This window comes from Lathamus discolor, chromosome 3, assembly GCF_037157495.1.
Source record: "Lathamus discolor isolate bLatDis1 chromosome 3, bLatDis1.hap1, whole genome shotgun sequence".
NCBI lineage: Eukaryota > Metazoa > Chordata > Aves > Psittaciformes > Psittacidae > Lathamus > Lathamus discolor.
Window position 1 is genome coordinate 65234220 of NC_088886.1, and position 17966 is coordinate 65252185.

General features: G+C 50.6%; 2 protein-coding genes across 4 annotated transcripts; both read left to right on the plus strand.

Moving 5' to 3' along the window:
* Positions 1-3430: 3430 nt before the first annotated feature.
* Positions 3431-8650, plus strand: LOC136009615 (pancreatic alpha-amylase-like). 2 transcript variants are annotated; one of them, XM_065669602.1, is made up of 11 exons: positions 3431-3609; positions 4080-4323; positions 4906-5052; positions 5260-5457; positions 6282-6512; positions 6886-7019; positions 7110-7232; positions 7346-7445; positions 7651-7772; positions 7883-8008; positions 8334-8650. In XM_065669602.1, the coding sequence occupies exons 2-11, from the start codon at positions 4156-4158 to the stop codon at positions 8521-8523; spliced, it is 1539 nt and encodes a 512-aa protein (XP_065525674.1). In that variant the 5' UTR covers positions 3431-3609; positions 4080-4155; the 3' UTR covers positions 8524-8650. The 2 variants fall into 2 exon arrangements, with proteins under 2 accessions (XP_065525674.1, XP_065525675.1); XM_065669603.1 differs by lacking the exons at positions 3431-3609; positions 4080-4323 and adding an exon at positions 4610-4778.
* A 3599-nt stretch (positions 8651-12249) lies between these two features.
* Positions 12250-17468, plus strand: LOC136009616 (pancreatic alpha-amylase-like). 2 transcript variants are annotated; one of them, XM_065669604.1, is made up of 11 exons: positions 12250-12428; positions 12898-13141; positions 13724-13870; positions 14078-14275; positions 15100-15330; positions 15704-15837; positions 15928-16050; positions 16164-16263; positions 16469-16590; positions 16701-16826; positions 17152-17468. In XM_065669604.1, exons 2-11 carry the CDS (start codon positions 12974-12976, stop codon positions 17339-17341), a joined length of 1539 nt encoding a protein of 512 aa, XP_065525676.1. In that variant the 5' UTR covers positions 12250-12428; positions 12898-12973; the 3' UTR covers positions 17342-17468. The 2 variants fall into 2 exon arrangements, with proteins under 2 accessions (XP_065525676.1, XP_065525677.1); XM_065669605.1 differs by lacking the exons at positions 12250-12428; positions 12898-13141 and adding an exon at positions 13420-13596.
* Positions 17469-17966: the final 498 nt, after the last annotated feature.

The following is a 17966-nucleotide window of genomic DNA, read 5'->3' on the forward strand; positions in this document are numbered from 1 at the left end:
GAGTTAGAAACGTGTTACTTCTAGGGCCGATACGTACTGACACATCTACATCCCAGATGAGCCACGCTGTGGGCAGTCAGCTGCCAGTAGTGCGTAGGCACCCAGGAGAGTTGGATCTGTTCCTTGCGGCAAAGCAAAGCCCGGGCTCTGCATCGGCAGAGGAAGCTGGGCCATGCCAATTCAGTTATTCCAGCCCATGACACCAGTCAAGCCAGCGGGCTGCCTGGTTCACAGTCCGCCTCTGCCTGTACAGATCTAAAGCACAGACCTTACCTGGTTAGCCGCAGTGTCCTGCTGGGAACAAATGTTCACTGTGGCCGTTCCAAAGGTGCCTGAGAAGGGCGCCGTTTACTCAAGCATGGGTTAGAGCTCTGGACAGTGGCGTCAACGCCAGCATATGCTTGTCTCTGTGGAGGGCTTGGCTTGCCTATCCAGTAACATCTCTGAGCACTACGCAGAAGGAGCACAGACTTGGCGGCTTTCCCGACTTCATTGTCAGCCGTGAGGAAATGCCGAGGTCAGTGTGAGTCTGCTTTAAGTCAGAATGTCTGCTTGGCTACAATACTCATTGCAACGCAGTCCTGAGGGGCCACTGTCAGAGGAACGCCCGGACGTCTTCTTTTTGTGGTCAAGGTGTGCTCCTAGGGACAGGCCTGCCTTTTGTGGTGGGAGAGGGAGAGCGTGCAGCTGCTGGAGGGTGGATAATGGCTCTCAGCGTGCCCAAGGGCTCCGGGTGCCTGGCAAGGCAGCGATGGTGTGGGAGGAAGGGGCCAGGTAGTGTGCCTGTCCCAGAGGCCAGACCTTCCGCCTGTCTCCGTTGCTCGCTGTGGCCAGCACCGCCTTGCTGAGGGCAGGGGACCTGCAGGCAAAATACAGCCCCTGGGGCTGCTCCCTGGAGCGGTGTCAAAGAGTGGGAGAGCCGTGTGGCAGGATGGTAAGAGCTATTTGCAAACCTGTCGCTTGCCACCAGGGTCAGGGCAGGGAGCCCTTCTGCTCTTTGGAAGCAGACAGGCTCCTCTCTTCGTCATGCAAACGGGGCTGGCAAAGGGATGGATCCACATCTACTTTGTGCTACAACATCCCTGAAGCCATTCTTCAGGAAAGCTGGTCTAAAAGCGTGACATCTCATGTAGCGGCGTGACAGTGGCAGTATCTTGGCAGCTGAAAACTGACCATCAAGGTGATGACTGTGTCTCCCCTGTGGCATGACTTTCTAGGTCTTTCAGCTAGGACAGCTTTATCTTTTCCGGTAATAGCTGTGTCTGTGCTTCTCTGAGACCACTGTTTGCTACCCTTCCTGGGGTTGCCAGGGGTCTTGCTGTGGCAGATAACCACTGAAATCTGAGCACTGTTTCTTTCCTGAGAGGAGGGCAATCTCAGCCTTGGAGCGTATTAAGATACTCACCTGTCTGGAGAGCAGCAGTCAATGTAGACGTTCTTGTTTTGTGAAGATGATAAGTGAAGTCTAAGATCTCTCTGTGAGCAGCCTTAAGACTGCCATCTACCTTAGTCTTGTACGGATTCCTTTCTAATAATCCGTCTGGGGATGCTTGGATGGTGCGCTTAAGACGCAGGTGCGCTTAACTGCCTTTACGTACCCTTCAAGCCATCATCATGATACAACACAGCAGTATTGCTTATTCACTTGGTGAAGCTGAACAGCAGCAGGGTGGACGATAACATAGGGATTGGTCTGACTGGGTCAGAGTCGAATGCTCTCAGACCAGCTTCTTTTAGCTATTCCACACATGCAGGGCGTAACGTTTAATATCCAGTCTGCTTAGTTGAAGAAAACTGATGCTAGATCCTTTTTCTGACTCAGCCGTGTGATACAAAATATACTGCAATCGTAATACAAACGTGACACCTGGCAAAACAGAACAATTGCGATATACGGTTCGACCACAGTATCGGCGTGATCTCCGTTAGTGGAGTCTATAATACCCTCGCTGTCAGGATGCCGGGCATCTCCTGTCACTGGAAAGAAGTACGTGGGTTGAAGCCAGCTAGAGCCCATTGCCATCTTTGGAAAAATCTTCTGTTAGCTCTTTAGTTTTTAGAATCTCTGTTGTGCTGAGCCATGTGTAAACTCCCCACACCTGTCTGGCTAAACCAGGAAGACACTGATATTGTTTGAATTATTTCAGGGATAGAGTGTTATCATTGCAGCAGATGCACTCCAATGACATGGCTGTTTACCTAAAATAAAGGCCACCCTCCAGCCCTCTTTGTGCTAAGATAAGTCAGCATTCTTTGCAACACCTGTGGACAACCAGCACCTGCATTATTTTCCACGAGGCTCCTGGCCAGGTCACTTTCCTCTCTCCTCTGAGCTTTGTTCTTGTGTCAGGGTTTACTGCTCAGTCACATGCTGGTACGTCTTGCGTACACATTGACGCTGCAGCACCGCACTGGGAAACCGCTGCCATTGTTAGCATGGTAGCGATGGGCAGAGCTGTAATACGGCCACATAGGGACATAGAAGAACAGGCCCGCTTGAAAGCAGTTTTACTCAAGTTAGTAAGTAAAGTCAAGTTTGACATTTGCAGTGTCAAAGCCTGCTCATGAGGAGGTCTCATTTTGAAGCCTGGAACCCACATCCTCCGGGGGTCCGCTGCCACCAGGTTTCCAACTCTATGGGGAGATGAAATGGATTAAACCACACAGTTTTCAAACGGGGGCGGCAGAGGGCTGGGTTCCCATCTGCCTTGTGTTGGAACACCCCTGAAATCATTTTCTACCCGTTGCGTCCGGCTGTCAAGGACCGGTCCTTCCTCTTTTTTGGCTGATAACATCGTGTTTCGGGAGCAAACGCAGGTCACTGGAAACACAATGTCAGGCAGCGATATGCCATGACATCAGTGGAAGCACACCGGGACCAGCGATGTAGAAATTAACTGGGTGCACGTTTTTGGTTGCTCTTGTTAGTACTGAGGAATGGTGGGGAGGGGTCTGTGCTCACTTGACCGGTAATCGCAAGATGTGTAATCATCTTACAGGTTCCTTGCTGTCAGCGAGTAGGCAAGGTCGTTTGCAGTAATTTAGTCTGTCATAGTTGTAGTGGAAAAAGAAACCTTTCATAAGGCCCGTGACATGTAAACGAACAGGTGGGCAAATGGGCCCCGCTTCTGCTTTTTGTCCTTGAAGACCGATTCTGGCAAGGAGAAGAAGGCATGTGACATGTTCAGTGGCGTGGCTACTTTCAGAAAGAGCATGCCTGTGACAGTTGAGCTATAAAGTGCACTGAGGTTTCTTTTATCTTGCAGTGGGTGTGCCGTTTGGCAGATTCTTTGGTTTCCTCACAGATATTCCTTGAATGTCAGGGTCTCCCTGCTCTCCATGTTCTCTCAGAGTGTTGTTATATCCTTGCTGCGAGTAGAGAGAATAATCCCTTTAGAGCTGACTTTGGGTTTCCTTCCTTGACTCAGGTGAACCACTGGTCACTGAAACTGCTGGTCAGCGTTACGCAGAGTCTCTGTTGGAGAGGGAACCACGTGCAGCTCCAATCACGTTTAATCGTGTAGAACAACATTTGCTCTGTGCAACTGAGGGAAGAAAACCAGCAGAGACTGGGCAGCGATGCCAGAAAACCGTCAGACATGAAAAAAGGTCAGTTTGTGGTTACCAGTGTGGCTCACCCGGTGCAGCCCTCCCCCCGCCCCCCCCCCCCAGCCCTGCGACGTATTGTGCGATACTTCTGTTAGTGACTCGAGAGGTAGCCTGGTTTGAGCTCGGACTAATCCTGAGCCCTGGACACCTGCGAATGCTGGCAAAGTCATTCCTTCTGCTAGCACTGTTAAAGTTCCAGGTGTCTTTTTATCGCCTTCCTTTCCTGTTTCCTTGCAGAGCCCCCCTTGAGGGTCTGTGCGTTACTTCTTGGAATCCCTTGGATATCCATGCTTGCACGATTGGAAAGAGTACGATTCTGAATTTGGGTTTACGATAAAGTACAATCATTGTGAAAAGGTGTTTTATCTTCAGCTGTTGGGCAATCCAGGAAGAAACAAAACGGAAGAAGGGTATCGAGCCAGCTAGCCAAATTATAACTGATAGCATCTGCTCTGTGTGAATTTTGACAGCTGCGGTAGGAACCGTGTCATCTTGCAGGAGTATAAATTGCCAGCAGAGAGACCGCAGCCCCACACTGAAGGCATCATGCGAGTCCTCCTCCTGCTCGCAGCTCTAGGGTTCTGCTGGGGGCAGTACAACCCCAACACTCAGGCCGGGAGGACGTCTATCGTACATCTCTTTGAATGGCGCTGGGCCGATATTGCTCTTGAGTGTGAGCGCTATTTAGCTCCTTATGGATTCGGAGGAGTTCAGGTAAGCTGTTTCCTGTGAGTAGGTCGGGAAACGGCAGCGTAGCATTCGATTAATAAATCAGAATGCCTGAATTAGAGCCAGCCAGCCCCAAGTCACTTTGGGGTTGGGAAGGGGAGGACGGAAGCAGTAACCCCACAGCCTGCAGGGCCAGTGCCTGATCTTGTTTCTCTAGCACATCAGTTAGAAAGGGGCACGCTTTCTTCTGAAGGGCTTCCGCCGAAAAGCTCGGTTTTCCTCTTTGCCTTCTTCCAAGGGATGCGCATAAGAATTGAGGTTTGGCTTTCCTAAGTAGTCACTACTGCAGTGAAAAGAATTCCTGTGTCTTCAGCCCTGCCATGTGCGTGTCCATGGAAGCAGGCCCACGCTGGACCCGGGCAGCCCACAGGAACGAAAGCAAACTTCTTTCTTGCCAGCCTGCAAGAGAGACACCTCGCAGAGCTGAGCTCACGCTGTGGGTGAGAGAGACTGGGTTAGGCGCGAGCCTGCCCCTGAGGGGCGGAGGTGCCGAGTGCAGGTGTGATCCTTAAAACCTTGAAATAAACCCAGTGGATTTCCCCTCAAAGCGCACCATTTCCTCCGCAGGTTTCACCTCCAAATGAAAACATTGTCGTTACTAACCCAAACAGACCCTGGTGGGAAAGATACCAGCCCATCAGCTACAAGCTCTGCACTCGGTCAGGAAATGAAGACGAGTTCAGAGACATGGTGACCAGATGCAACAACGTTGGAGTAAGTGCACTGACAATCTGTATCTGGTACGGCAAGGAGTGCCGTATCAGCTGAGGGAATTTAGTGCTTCTCTCCTCAAAGGAGGCATCAACTGAGAACGAACTGTAGGGGACCAGCAAATCCGAGTGAATGGTGATGTGGTGGAGCTCTGTCTCTCCCTTCCCCATCTCTGCAAACCATACTGAAATGCACTTGTTGCTTTTCCAGGTGCGCATTTATGTGGATGCTGTCGTCAACCACATGTGTGGCTCCGGGGGTGGCTCAGGCACTCATTCTACCTGCGGAAGCTACTTTAATGCCGGCAACAGAGAATTTCCAGCTGTGCCGTACTCTGCCTGGGATTTCAATGATGGCAAATGTAAAACTCGAAGTGGAGAAATTGAAAGTTATAGTGATAAATATCAGGTAACTTTCTCGGACAAAAGTTGGAAAGCTTTTTCTTTTCTTGCTTTTCTAATTTGTCTGCTTGTTGGGTTTTGTGTTTTGTTTTGTTCTCCTTTTCTTAAACCCTGCTGTGTAAACATTACAGGGAGGCCAAAGAAAGGCATTGGTTTCTCACCGAAGCTGTGCTTGGTCACCTGACAACTGAATGAAGTAGTGAGCATGGGGTCAAGAAAGGCACTTCTCGTGCCAAACGTTCCAAGTACTGAGAAATCAAGAACCCTCCGCACATGTTGCCCGTAGGCACGTGCAGGACCTGGCTCCTGCAGTGGGCCCAGTGTGCTCAGCTCAGCCAGTGAGCTCTTTCTTACAGCTCGTAAACTCAGCTGATATTGATCAGGAGCCCCCATGGAAACCTGACAGCAGCGCAAACTGGGCCCTTGGCTGAGCGACTGACTCGTTTTGGTTGGTGACGCGTGTGGCAGTTCTTTTCGCAAGGTTGCCGCTCCTCCTTCGGGGTTGAGATAAAGACAAGCTGAACAGGGAAGGCAAAAGCCACACACGCAAGCAAAGCGGAACGATGAATTCAGTCAGCACTTGCCGACCGTAGGCAGTTGTTCAGCCATCTCCAGGACAGTGGGGCTACATCACAAACCCTCCTCTCTCCCAGCGTCCCCCCTTCCTTCTTCTTCCCACAGCTTTATTATGCCGAGCATGAGGTCATATGGCAAACAAACAGAATTGATTTCATGGCTCTAAAGGTGTAAGCATGTCACTGGAAGGTGTTACAAGCTGACAGAGTGGCACCTCCTAACTCTTCTGGGGTTTTTTTTCCCTTCATTTTCCAGATCCGGGACTGTCGCTTGTCTGGCCTTCTTGATCTGGCCCTGGAGAAGGACTATGTCCGCTCAGAAGTTGCTCAGTACATGAACCATCTCATTGATATTGGCGTAGCAGGCTTCCGAATTGATGCTGCCAAGCATATGTGGCCTGAGGACATTAAAGCATTTCTGGACAAGCTGAAAGATCTAAATACTCGATGGTTTTCTGCAGGAACAAGACCTTTCATTTACCAGGAGGTAATCTCCATCTTTTCTCCTCAATGGTTTGCCTTTGTCTTTAGTACCTCTTGTACCTCCCTCCTTCGGAGGCCTTTGCTGTAGAGAGAGCTAGGCTTTTCTTGGGAGCAGCCCTGCAGCCCTAAGTACTTCTCTAAAAATGCCTCCACATCTTCTTGCCCTTGAGCTTCACCTCTTCTTTCTTTAGTCGTGTTCTCTCACACGTGTTCACCGTGTATTCTGCCAACTCTGAGCTGACCTGCACAGGAGAAATAAACATACTTGAATCTTTTCTCTCCAAGTGTAAGGCAAGAGCTAATGCTGCGGCCTGTACACTGCCTTTTTTGTCTCTGTGAGACAAGAACAGGGGCACAGTTTCTCCTCTGTGTACCAGGTAATTGACTTGGGTGGAGAGCCGATCACAGGCAGTGAGTACTTTGGAAACGGCCGAGTGACGGAATTCAAATACGGTGCCAGACTGGGGACGGTGATCCGCAAGTGGAATGGAGAAAAGATGTCTTACTTAAAGTAAGGATGAAGATGTTGCGACTTACGCACTGGGGTAGCCTGGGTACAGCGGTGGCCAGGGTAAGTTCAAGTCTCTGTGTTTTTGGCCAGGAACTGGGGAGAAGGCTGGGGCTTTGTGCCTTCCGACAGAGCCCTGGTCTTTGTGGATAATCACGACAACCAGCGGGGGCACGGGGCCGGTGGGGCTTCCATTCTGACCTTCTGGGACGCCAGGTAAAGGACGGCTCTTGTCTGGGCGGTGCTTCTTCCGTCTGCTTGTTTGCGTCTCTGTTTTCTGGCACGGTTTCTCGTCCCATGGCTCGTGACTCTCTTTGTCCAACCAACAGGCTTTATAAAATGGCAGTTGGTTTCATGCTCGCTCATCCGTATGGGTTCACACGTGTGATGTCAAGTTTTCGCTGGCCAAGACATTTTGTAAACGGACAGGTAAGCTCGTCATGCTGAACAGAGCTTCGTGGTGAAGGAGGACCAGAAGAGGGCCAGAGAAGCGGTCTGGCGTGTTCAGATTAGTGAAGTGATTTCTCTGTCCCACGTGGGATCTAGCAGGTGGACGCCCCACCTAGCTTTTGTCTACAGATAGGCTCTCTGAATTTTTCAGTGAGAAGTTTTAACCTTCTCCTTTGAACTACAGGACGTCAATGACTGGGTTGGACCACCAAGTAACTCCGATGGATCAACAAAGGCCGTTACGATCAACGCAGACACTACCTGTGGCAATGACTGGGTTTGTGAACATCGCTGGCATCAAATCCGGTAGGTCGCTGTGGAGACGAAAAGAAGTAAGAGTTGTTGCTTTTGCTTCGAATTCCTCGTGGCTTTAGAGCCCTCGCAGCCCCAGGGACAGCAATCCCTTGCATTTTCAGGAACATGGTTGTCTTCCGTAACGTGGTGGACGGTCAGCCTTTCTCCAACTGGTGGGACAACGGCAGCAACCAAGTAGCTTTTGGCCGCGGCAATAAAGGCTTCATCGTTTTCAATAACGATGACTGGTAAGTCAGTGGGAGAAGACCGTGTCCTCAGAGAAGAGCACAGCATCCCTGACGAGCAACGCTGATGGGAAGGGGAATGGCCTTTTCTCCTGATGAGGGCGCTCGCGCCAGCCTGCGCCAGAGATCCTTGGCTCGCATGCCTGGTCTAGAGAGCCAAAATGGGAGCGCAGGGAGCAAAGCGGGGATAGGATCGGAAAGCTCACCCTCTACATTGCCAAATGTTCAAAGTGAGGGAGTAGCATCAGGTTCAGAAAGCCTCTATACCCGGTTTGAATTACCTGTTTGGGAAGCACTGGATAAAGAGGTTCCACTTCTTTTCACGCAGGGATATGAACGTCAGTTTGCAAACTGGGCTGCCTGCTGGTACCTACTGTGATGTTATTTCTGGAGATAAGGAGGGCAACCGATGCACTGGGAGTCAGGTGTATGTTTCTGGGGACGGAATGGCTAATTTCCAGATTAGTAACCAGGCTGAAGATCCATTCATGGCAATTCACGTTAATGCCAAGTTGTAACTCGGGAGAAACATCCTTCTCCGTTTGGTCTCTGCATTACCGTTTCCCCCGTAACCGGTGACTCCCTGGTATTTGAACAGCAGTGATTCTCTGTATCTAGTGATTAATAAATGTCAAGCAAATTGAAGAGTCGTGTATTTTCCCTTACTGAACCGGACGGTAACTTTATCGCGTCACAAGTAGTGGCAGTGCAGTGCTGTGCTTTAAGGCGATGCAGCACTCCGTTTCCCACATCAGAGAAAGAGGGGAGAGCGTAAAATACAAGAAATAAATGGGACCCAAAGCAACACGTGGGCGAGTTAGAAACGTGTTACTTCTAGGGCCGATACGTACTGACACATCTACATCCCAGATGAGCCACGCTGTGGGCAGTCAGCTGCCAGTAGTGCGTAGGCACCCAGGAGAGTTGGATCTGTTCCTTGCGGCAAAGCAAAGCCCGGGCTCTGCATCGGCAGAGGAAGCTGGGCCATGCCAATTCAGTTATTCCAGCCCATGACACCAGTCAAGCCAGCGGGCTGCCTGGTTCACAGTCCGCCTCTGCCTGTACAGATCTAAAGCACAGACCTTACCTGGTTAGCCGCAGTGTCCTGCTGGGAACAAATGTTCACTGTGGCCGTTCCAAAGGTGCCTGAGAAGGGCGCCGTTTACTCAAGCATGGGTTAGAGCTCTGGACAGTGGCGTCAACGCCAGCATATGCTTGTCTCTGTGGAGGGCTTGGCTTGCCTATCCAGTAACATCTCTGAGCACTACGCAGAAGGAGCACAGACTTGGCGGCTTTCCCGACTTCATTGTCAGCCGTGAGGAAATGCCGAGGTCAGTGTGAGTCTGCTTTAAGTCAGAATGTCTGCTTGGCTACAATACTCATTGCAACGCAGTCCTGAGGGGCCACTGTCAGAGGAACGCCCGGACGTCTTCTTTTTGTGGTCAAGGTGTACTCCTAGGGACAGGCCTGCCTTTTGTGGTGGGAGAGGGAGAGCGTGCAGCTGCTGGAGGGTGGATAATGGCTCTCAGCGTGCCCAAGGGCTCCGGGTGCCTGGCAAGGCAGCGATGGTGTGGGAGGAAGGGGCCAGGTAGTGTGCCTGTCCCAGAGGCCAGACCTTCCGCCTGTCTCCGTTGCTCGCTGTGGCCAGCACCGCCTTGCTGAGGGCAGGGGACCTGCAGGCAAAACACAGCCCCTGGGGCTGCTCCCTGGAGCGGTGTCAAAGAGTGGGAGAGCCGTGTGGCAGGATGGTAAGAGCTATTTGCAAACCTGTCGCTTGCCACCAGGGTCAGGGCAGGGAGCCCTTCTGCTCTTTGGAAGCAGACAGGCTCCTCTCTTCGTCATGCAAACGGGGCTGGCAAAGGGATGGATCCACATCTACTTTGTGCTACAACATCCCTGAAGCCATTCTTCAGGAAAGCTGGTCTAAAAGCGTGACATCTCATGTAGCGGCGTGACAGTGGCAGTATCTTGGCAGCTGAAAACTGACCATCAAGGTGATGACTGTGTCTCCCCTGTGGCATGACTTTCTAGGTCTTTCAGCTAGGACAGCTTTATCTTTTCCGGTAATAGCTGTGTCTGTGCTTCTCTGAGACCACTGTTTGCTACCCTTCCTGGGGTTGCCAGGGGTCTTGCTGTGGCAGATAACCACTGAAATCTGAGCACTGTTTCTTTCCTGAGAGGAGGGCAATCTCAGCCTTGGAGCGTATTAAGATACTCACCTGTCTGGAGAGCAGCAGTCAATGTAGACGTTCTTGTTTTGTGAAGATGATAAGTGAAGTCTAAGATCTCTCTGTGAGCAGCCTTAAGACTGCCATCTACCTTAGTCTTGTACGGATTCCTTTCTAATAATCCGTCTGGGGATGCTTGGATGGTGCGCTTAAGACGCAGGTGCGCCTAACTGCCTTTACGTACCCTTCAAGCCATCATCATGATACAACACAGCAGTATTGCTTATTCACTTGGTGAAGCTGAACAGCAGCAGGGTGGACGATAACATAGGGATTGGTCTGACTGGGTCAGAGTCGAATGCTCTCAGACCAGCTTCTTTTAGCTATTCCACACATGCAGGGCGTAACGTTTAATATCCAGTCTGCTTAGTTGAAGAAAACTGATGCTAGATCCTTTTTCTGACTCAGCCGTGTGATACAAAATATACTGCAATCGTAATACAAACGTGACACCTGGCAAAACAGAACAATTGCGATATACGGTTCGACCACAGTATCGGCGTGATCTCCGTTAGTGGAGTCTATAATACCCTCGCTGTCAGGATGCCGGGCATCTCCTGTCACTGGAAAGAAGTACGTGGGTTGAAGCCAGCTAGAGCCCATTGCCATCTTTGGAAAAATCTTCTGTTAGCTCTTTAGTTTTTAGAATCTCTGTTGTGCTGAGCCATGTGTAAACTCCCCACACCTGTCTGGCTAAACCAGGAAGACACTGATATTGTTTGAATTATTTCAGGGATAGAGTGTTATCATTGCAGCAGATGCACTCCAATGACATGGCTGTTTACCTAAAATAAAGGCCACCCTCCAGCCCTCTTTGTGCTAAGATAAGTCAGCATTCTTTGCAACACCTGTGGACAACCAGCACCTGCATTATTTTCCACGAGGCTCCTGGCCAGGTCACTTTCCTCTCTCCTCTGAGCTTTGTTCTTGTGTCAGGGTTTACTGCTCAGTCACATGCTGGTACGTCTTGCGTACACATTGACGCTGCAGCACCGCACTGGGAAACCGCTGCCATTGTTAGCATGGTAGCGATGGGCAGAGCTGTAATACGGCCACATAGGGACATAGAAGAACAGGCCCGCTTGAAAGCAGTTTTACTCAAGTTAGTAAGTAAAGTCAAGTTTGACATTTGCAGTGTCAAAGCCTGCTCATGAGGAGGTCTTATTTTGAAGCCTGGAACCCACATCCTCCGGGGGTCCGCTGCCACCAGGTTTCCAACTCTATGGGGAGATGAAATGGATTAAACCACACAGTTTTCAAACGGGGGCGGCAGAGGGCTGGGTTCCCATCTGCCTTGTGTTGGAACACCCCTGAAATCATTTTCTACCCGTTGCGTCCGGCTGTCAAGGACCGGTCCTTCCTCTTTTTTGGCTGATAACATCGTGTTTCGGGAGCAAACGCAGGTCACTGGAAACACAATGTCAGGCAGCGATATGCCATGACATCAGTGGAAGCACACCGGGACCAGCGATGTAGAAATTAACTGGGTGCACGTTTTTGGTTGCTCTTGTTAGTACTGAGGAATGGTGGGGAGGGGTCTGTGCTCACTTGACCGGTAATCGCAAGATGTGTAATCATCTTACAGGTTCCTTGCTGTCAGCGAGTAGGCAAGGTCGTTTGCAGTAATTTAGTCTGTCATAGTTGTAGTGGAAAAAGAAACCTTTCATAAGGCCCGTGACATGTAAACGAACAGGTGGGCAAATGGGCCCCGCTTCTGCTTTTTGTCCTTGAAGACCGATTCTGGCAAGGAGAAGAAGGCATGTGACATGTTCAGTGGCGTGGCTACTTTCAGAAAGAGCATGCCTGTGACAGTTGAGCTATAAAGTGCACTGAGGTTTCTTTTATCTTGCAGTGGGTGTGCCGTTTGGCAGATTCTTTGGTTTCCTCACAGATATTCCTTGAATGTCAGGGTCTCCCTGCTCTCCATGTTCTCTCAGAGTGTTGTTATATCCTTGCTGCGAGTAGAGAGAATAATCCCTTTAGAGCTGACTTTGGGTTTCCTTCCTTGACTCAGGTGAACCACTGGTCACTGAAACTGCTGGTCAGCGTTACGCAGAGTCTCTGTTGGAGAGGGAACCACGTGCAGCTCCAATCACGTTTAATCGTGTAGAACAACATTTGCTCTGTGCAACTGAGGGAAGAAAACCAGCAGAGACTGGGCAGCGATGCCAGAAAACCGTCAGACATGAAAAAAGGTCAGTTTGTGGTTACCAGTGTGGCTCACCCGGTGCAGCCCTCCCCCCGCCCCCCCCCCCAGCCCTGCGACGTATTGTGCGATACTTCTGTTAGTGACTCGAGAGGTAGCCTGGTTTGAGCTCGGACTAATCCTGAGCCCTGGACACCTGCGAATGCTGGCAAAGTCATTCCTTCTGCTAGCACTGTTAAAGTTCCAGGTGTCTTTTTATCGCCTTCCTTTCCTGTTTCCTTGCAGAGCCCCCCTTGAGGGTCTGTGCGTTACTTCTTGGAATCCCTTGGATATCCATGCTTGCACGATTGGAAAGAGTACGATTCTGAATTTGGGTTTACGATAAAGTACAATCATTGTGAAAAGGTGTTTTATCTTCAGCTGTTGGGCAATCCAGGAAGAAACAAAACGGAAGAAGGGTATCGAGCCAGCTAGCCAAATTATAACTGATAGCATCTGCTCTGTGTGAATTTTGACAGCTGCGGTAGGAACCGTGTCATCTTGCAGGAGTATAAATTGCCAGCAGAGAGACCGCAGCCCCACACTGAAGGCATCATGCGAGTCCTCCTCCTGCTCGCAGCTCTAGGGTTCTGCTGGGGGCAGTACAACCCCAACACTCAGGCCGGGAGGACGTCTATCGTACATCTCTTTGAATGGCGCTGGGCCGATATTGCTCTTGAGTGTGAGCGCTATTTAGCTCCTTATGGATTCGGAGGAGTTCAGGTAAGCTGTTTCCTGTGAGTAGGTCGGGAAACGGCAGCGTAGCATTCGATTAATAAATCAGAATGCCTGAATTAGAGCCAGCCAGCCCCAAGTCACTTTGGGGTTGGGAAGGGGAGGACGGAAGCAGTAACCCCACAGCCTGCAGGGCCAGTGCCTGATCTTGTTTCTCTAGCACATCAGTTAGAAAGGGGCACGCTTTCTTCTGAAGGGCTTCCGCCGAAAAGCTCGGTTTTCCTCTTTGCCTTCTTCCAAGGGATGCGCATAAGAATTGAGGTTTGGCTTTCCTAAGTAGTCACTACTGCAGTGAAAAGAATTCCTGTGTCTTCAGCCCTGCCATGTGCGTGTCCATGGAAGCAGGCCCACGCTGGACCCGGGCAGCCCACAGGAACGAAAGCAAACTTCTTTCTTGCCAGCCTGCAAGAGAGACACCTCGCAGAGCTGAGCTCACGCTGTGGGTGAGAGAGACTGGGTTAGGCGCGAGCCTGCCCCTGAGGGGCGGAGGTGCCGAGTGCAGGTGTGATCCTTAAAACCTTGAAATAAACCCAGTGGATTTCCCCTCAAAGCGCACCATTTCCTCCGCAGGTTTCACCTCCAAATGAAAACATTGTCGTTACTAACCCAAACAGACCCTGGTGGGAAAGATACCAGCCCATCAGCTACAAGCTCTGCACTCGGTCAGGAAATGAAGACGAGTTCAGAGACATGGTGACCAGATGCAACAACGTTGGAGTAAGTGCACTGACAATCTGTATCTGGTACGGCAAGGAGTGCCGTATCAGCTGAGGGAATTTAGTGCTTCTCTCCTCAAAGGAGGCATCAACTGAGAACGAACTGTAGGGGACCAGCAAATCCGAGTGAATGGTGATGTGGTGGAGCTCTGTCTCTCCCTTCCCCATCTCTGCAAACCATACTGAAATGCACTTGTTGCTTTTCCAGGTGCGCATTTATGTGGATGCTGTCGTCAACCACATGTGTGGCTCCGGGGGTGGCTCAGGCACTCATTCTACCTGCGGAAGCTACTTTAATGCCGGCAACAGAGAATTTCCAGCTGTGCCGTACTCTGCCTGGGATTTCAATGATGGCAAATGTAAAACTCGAAGTGGAGAAATTGAAAGTTATAGTGATAAATATCAGGTAACTTTCTCGGACAAAAGTTGGAAAGCTTTTTCTTTTCTTGCTTTTCTAATTTGTCTGCTTGTTGGGTTTTGTGTTTTGTTTTGTTCTCCTTTTCTTAAACCCTGCTGTGTAAACATTACAGGGAGGCCAAAGAAAGGCATTGGTTTCTCACCGAAGCTGTGCTTGGTCACCTGACAACTGAATGAAGTAGTGAGCATGGGGTCAAGAAAGGCACTTCTCGTGCCAAACGTTCCAAGTACTGAGAAATCAAGAACCCTCCGCACATGTTGCCCGTAGGCACGTGCAGGACCTGGCTCCTGCAGTGGGCCCAGTGTGCTCAGCTCAGCCAGTGAGCTCTTTCTTACAGCTCGTAAACTCAGCTGATATTGATCAGGAGCCCCCATGGAAACCTGACAGCAGCGCAAACTGGGCCCTTGGCTGAGCGACTGACTCGTTTTGGTTGGTGACGCGTGTGGCAGTTCTTTTCGCAAGGTTGCCGCTCCTCCTTCGGGGTTGAGATAAAGACAAGCTGAACAGGGAAGGCAAAAGCCACACACGCAAGCAAAGCGGAACGATGAATTCAGTCAGCACTTGCCGACCGTAGGCAGTTGTTCAGCCATCTCCAGGACAGTGGGGCTACATCACAAACCCTCCTCTCTCCCAGCGTCCCCCCTTCCTTCTTCTTCCCACAGCTTTATTATGCCGAGCATGAGGTCATATGGCAAACAAACAGAATTGATTTCATGGCTCTAAAGGTGTAAGCATGTCACTGGAAGGTGTTACAAGCTGACAGAGTGGCACCTCCTAACTCTTCTGGGGTTTTTTTTCCCTTCATTTTCCAGATCCGGGACTGTCGCTTGTCTGGCCTTCTTGATCTGGCCCTGGAGAAGGACTATGTCCGCTCAGAAGTTGCTCAGTACATGAACCATCTCATTGATATTGGCGTAGCAGGCTTCCGAATTGATGCTGCCAAGCATATGTGGCCTGAGGACATTAAAGCATTTCTGGACAAGCTGAAAGATCTAAATACTCGATGGTTTTCTGCAGGAACAAGACCTTTCATTTACCAGGAGGTAATCTCCATCTTTTCTCCTCAATGGTTTGCCTTTGTCTTTAGTACCTCTTGTACCTCCCTCCTTCGGAGGCCTTTGCTGTAGAGAGAGCTAGGCTTTTCTTGGGAGCAGCCCTGCAGCCCTAAGTACTTCTCTAAAAATGCCTCCACATCTTCTTGCCCTTGAGCTTCACCTCTTCTTTCTTTAGTCGTGTTCTCTCACACGTGTTCACCGTGTATTCTGCCAACTCTGAGCTGACCTGCACAGGAGAAATAAACATACTTGAATCTTTTCTCTCCAAGTGTAAGGCAAGAGCTAATGCTGCGGCCTGTACACTGCCTTTTTTGTCTCTGTGAGACAAGAACAGGGGCACAGTTTCTCCTCTGTGTACCAGGTAATTGACTTGGGTGGAGAGCCGATCACAGGCAGTGAGTACTTTGGAAACGGCCGAGTGACGGAATTCAAATACGGTGCCAGACTGGGGACGGTGATCCGCAAGTGGAATGGAGAAAAGATGTCTTACTTAAAGTAAGGATGAAGATGTTGCGACTTACGCACTGGGGTAGCCTGGGTACAGCGGTGGCCAGGGTAAGTTCAAGTCTCTGTGTTTTTGGCCAGGAACTGGGGAGAAGGCTGGGGCTTTGTGCCTTCCGACAGAGCCCTGGTCTTTGTGGATAATCACGACAACCAGCGGGGGCACGGGGCCGGTGGGGCTTCCATTCTGACCTTCTGGGACGCCAGGTAAAGGACGGCTCTTGTCTGGGCGGTGCTTCTTCCGTCTGCTTGTTTGCGTCTCTGTTTTCTGGCACGGTTTCTCGTCCCATGGCTCGTGACTCTCTTTGTCCAACCAACAGGCTTTATAAAATGGCAGTTGGTTTCATGCTCGCTCATCCGTATGGGTTCACACGTGTGATGTCAAGTTTTCGCTGGCCAAGACATTTTGTAAACGGACAGGTAAGCTCGTCATGCTGAACAGAGCTTCGTGGTGAAGGAGGACCAGAAGAGGGCCAGAGAAGCGGTCTGGCGTGTTCAGATTAGTGAAGTGATTTCTCTGTCCCACGTGGGATCTAGCAGGTGGACGCCCCACCTAGCTTTTGTCTACAGATAGGCTCTCTGAATTTTTCAGTGAGAAGTTTTAACCTTCTCCTTTGAACTACAGGACGTCAATGACTGGGTTGGACCACCAAGTAACTCCGATGGATCAACAAAGGCCGTTACGATCAACGCAGACACTACCTGTGGCAATGACTGGGTTTGTGAACATCGCTGGCATCAAATCCGGTAGGTCGCTGTGGAGACGAAAAGAAGTAAGAGTTGTTGCTTTTGCTTCGAATTCCTCGTGGCTTTAGAGCCCTCGCAGCCCCAGGGACAGCAATCCCTTGCATTTTCAGGAACATGGTTGTCTTCCGTAACGTGGTGGACGGTCAGCCTTTCTCCAACTGGTGGGACAACGGCAGCAACCAAGTAGCTTTTGGCCGCGGCAATAAAGGCTTCATCGTTTTCAATAACGATGACTGGTAAGTCAGTGGGAGAAGACCGTGTCCTCAGAGAAGAGCACAGCATCCCTGACGAGCAACGCTGATGGGAAGGGGAATGGCCTTTTCTCCTGATGAGGGCGCTCGCGCCAGCCTGCGCCAGAGATCCTTGGCTCGCATGCCTGGTCTAGAGAGCCAAAATGGGAGCGCAGGGAGCAAAGCGGGGATAGGATCGGAAAGCTCACCCTCTACATTGCCAAATGTTCAAAGTGAGGGAGTAGCATCAGGTTCAGAAAGCCTCTATACCCGGTTTGAATTACCTGTTTGGGAAGCACTGGATAAAGAGGTTCCACTTCTTTTCACGCAGGGATATGAACGTCAGTTTGCAAACTGGGCTGCCTGCTGGTACCTACTGTGATGTTATTTCTGGAGATAAGGAGGGCAACCGATGCACTGGGAGTCAGGTGTATGTTTCTGGGGACGGAATGGCTAATTTCCAGATTAGTAACCAGGCTGAAGATCCATTCATGGCAATTCACGTTAATGCCAAGTTGTAACTCGGGAGAAACATCCTTCTCCATTTGGTCTCTGCATTACCGTTTCCCCCGTAACCGGTGACTCCCTGGTATTTGAACAGCAGTGATTCTCTGTATCTAGTGATTAATAAATGTCAAGCAAATTGAAGAGTCGTGTATTTTCCCTTACTGAACCGGACGGTAACTTTATCGCGTCACAAGTAGTGGCAGTGCAGTGCTGTGTTTTAAGGCGATGCAGCACTCCGTTTCCCACATCAGAGAAAGAGGGGAGAGCGTAAAATACAAGAAATAAATGGGACCCAAAGCAACACGTGGGCGAGTTAGAAACGTGTTACTTCTAGGGCCGATACGTACTGACACATCTACATCCCAGATGAGCCACGCTGTGGGCAGTCAGCTGCCAGTAGTGCGTAGGCACCCAGGAGAGTTGGATCTGTTCCTTGCGGCAAAGCAAAGCCCGGGCTCTGCATCGGCAGAGGAAGCTGGGCCATGCCAATTCAGTTATTCCAGCCCATGACACCAGTCAAGCCAGCGGGCTGCCTGGTTCACAGTCCGCCTCTGCCTGTACAGATCTAAAGCACAGACCTTACCTGGTTAGCCGCAGTGTCCTGCTGGGAACAAATGTTCACTGTGGCCGTTCCAAAGG

Coding starts and splice junctions, on each gene's coding strand:
- LOC136009615 (XM_065669602.1), top strand. CDS start 4,156: ATGCGAGTCCTCCTCCTGCTCGCAGCTCTAGGGTTCTGCTGGGGGCAG. Junction 4,324..4,905: donor ATGGATTCGGAGGAGTTCAG/GTAAGCTGTTTC, acceptor TTTCCTCCGCAG/GTTTCACCTCCAAATGAAAA. Junction 5,458..6,281: donor GTTATAGTGATAAATATCAG/GTAACTTTCTCG, acceptor TTCATTTTCCAG/ATCCGGGACTGTCGCTTGTC.
- LOC136009616 (XM_065669604.1), top strand. CDS start 12,974: ATGCGAGTCCTCCTCCTGCTCGCAGCTCTAGGGTTCTGCTGGGGGCAG. Junction 13,142..13,723: donor ATGGATTCGGAGGAGTTCAG/GTAAGCTGTTTC, acceptor TTTCCTCCGCAG/GTTTCACCTCCAAATGAAAA. Junction 15,331..15,703: donor GACCTTTCATTTACCAGGAG/GTAATCTCCATC, acceptor TCTGTGTACCAG/GTAATTGACTTGGGTGGAGA.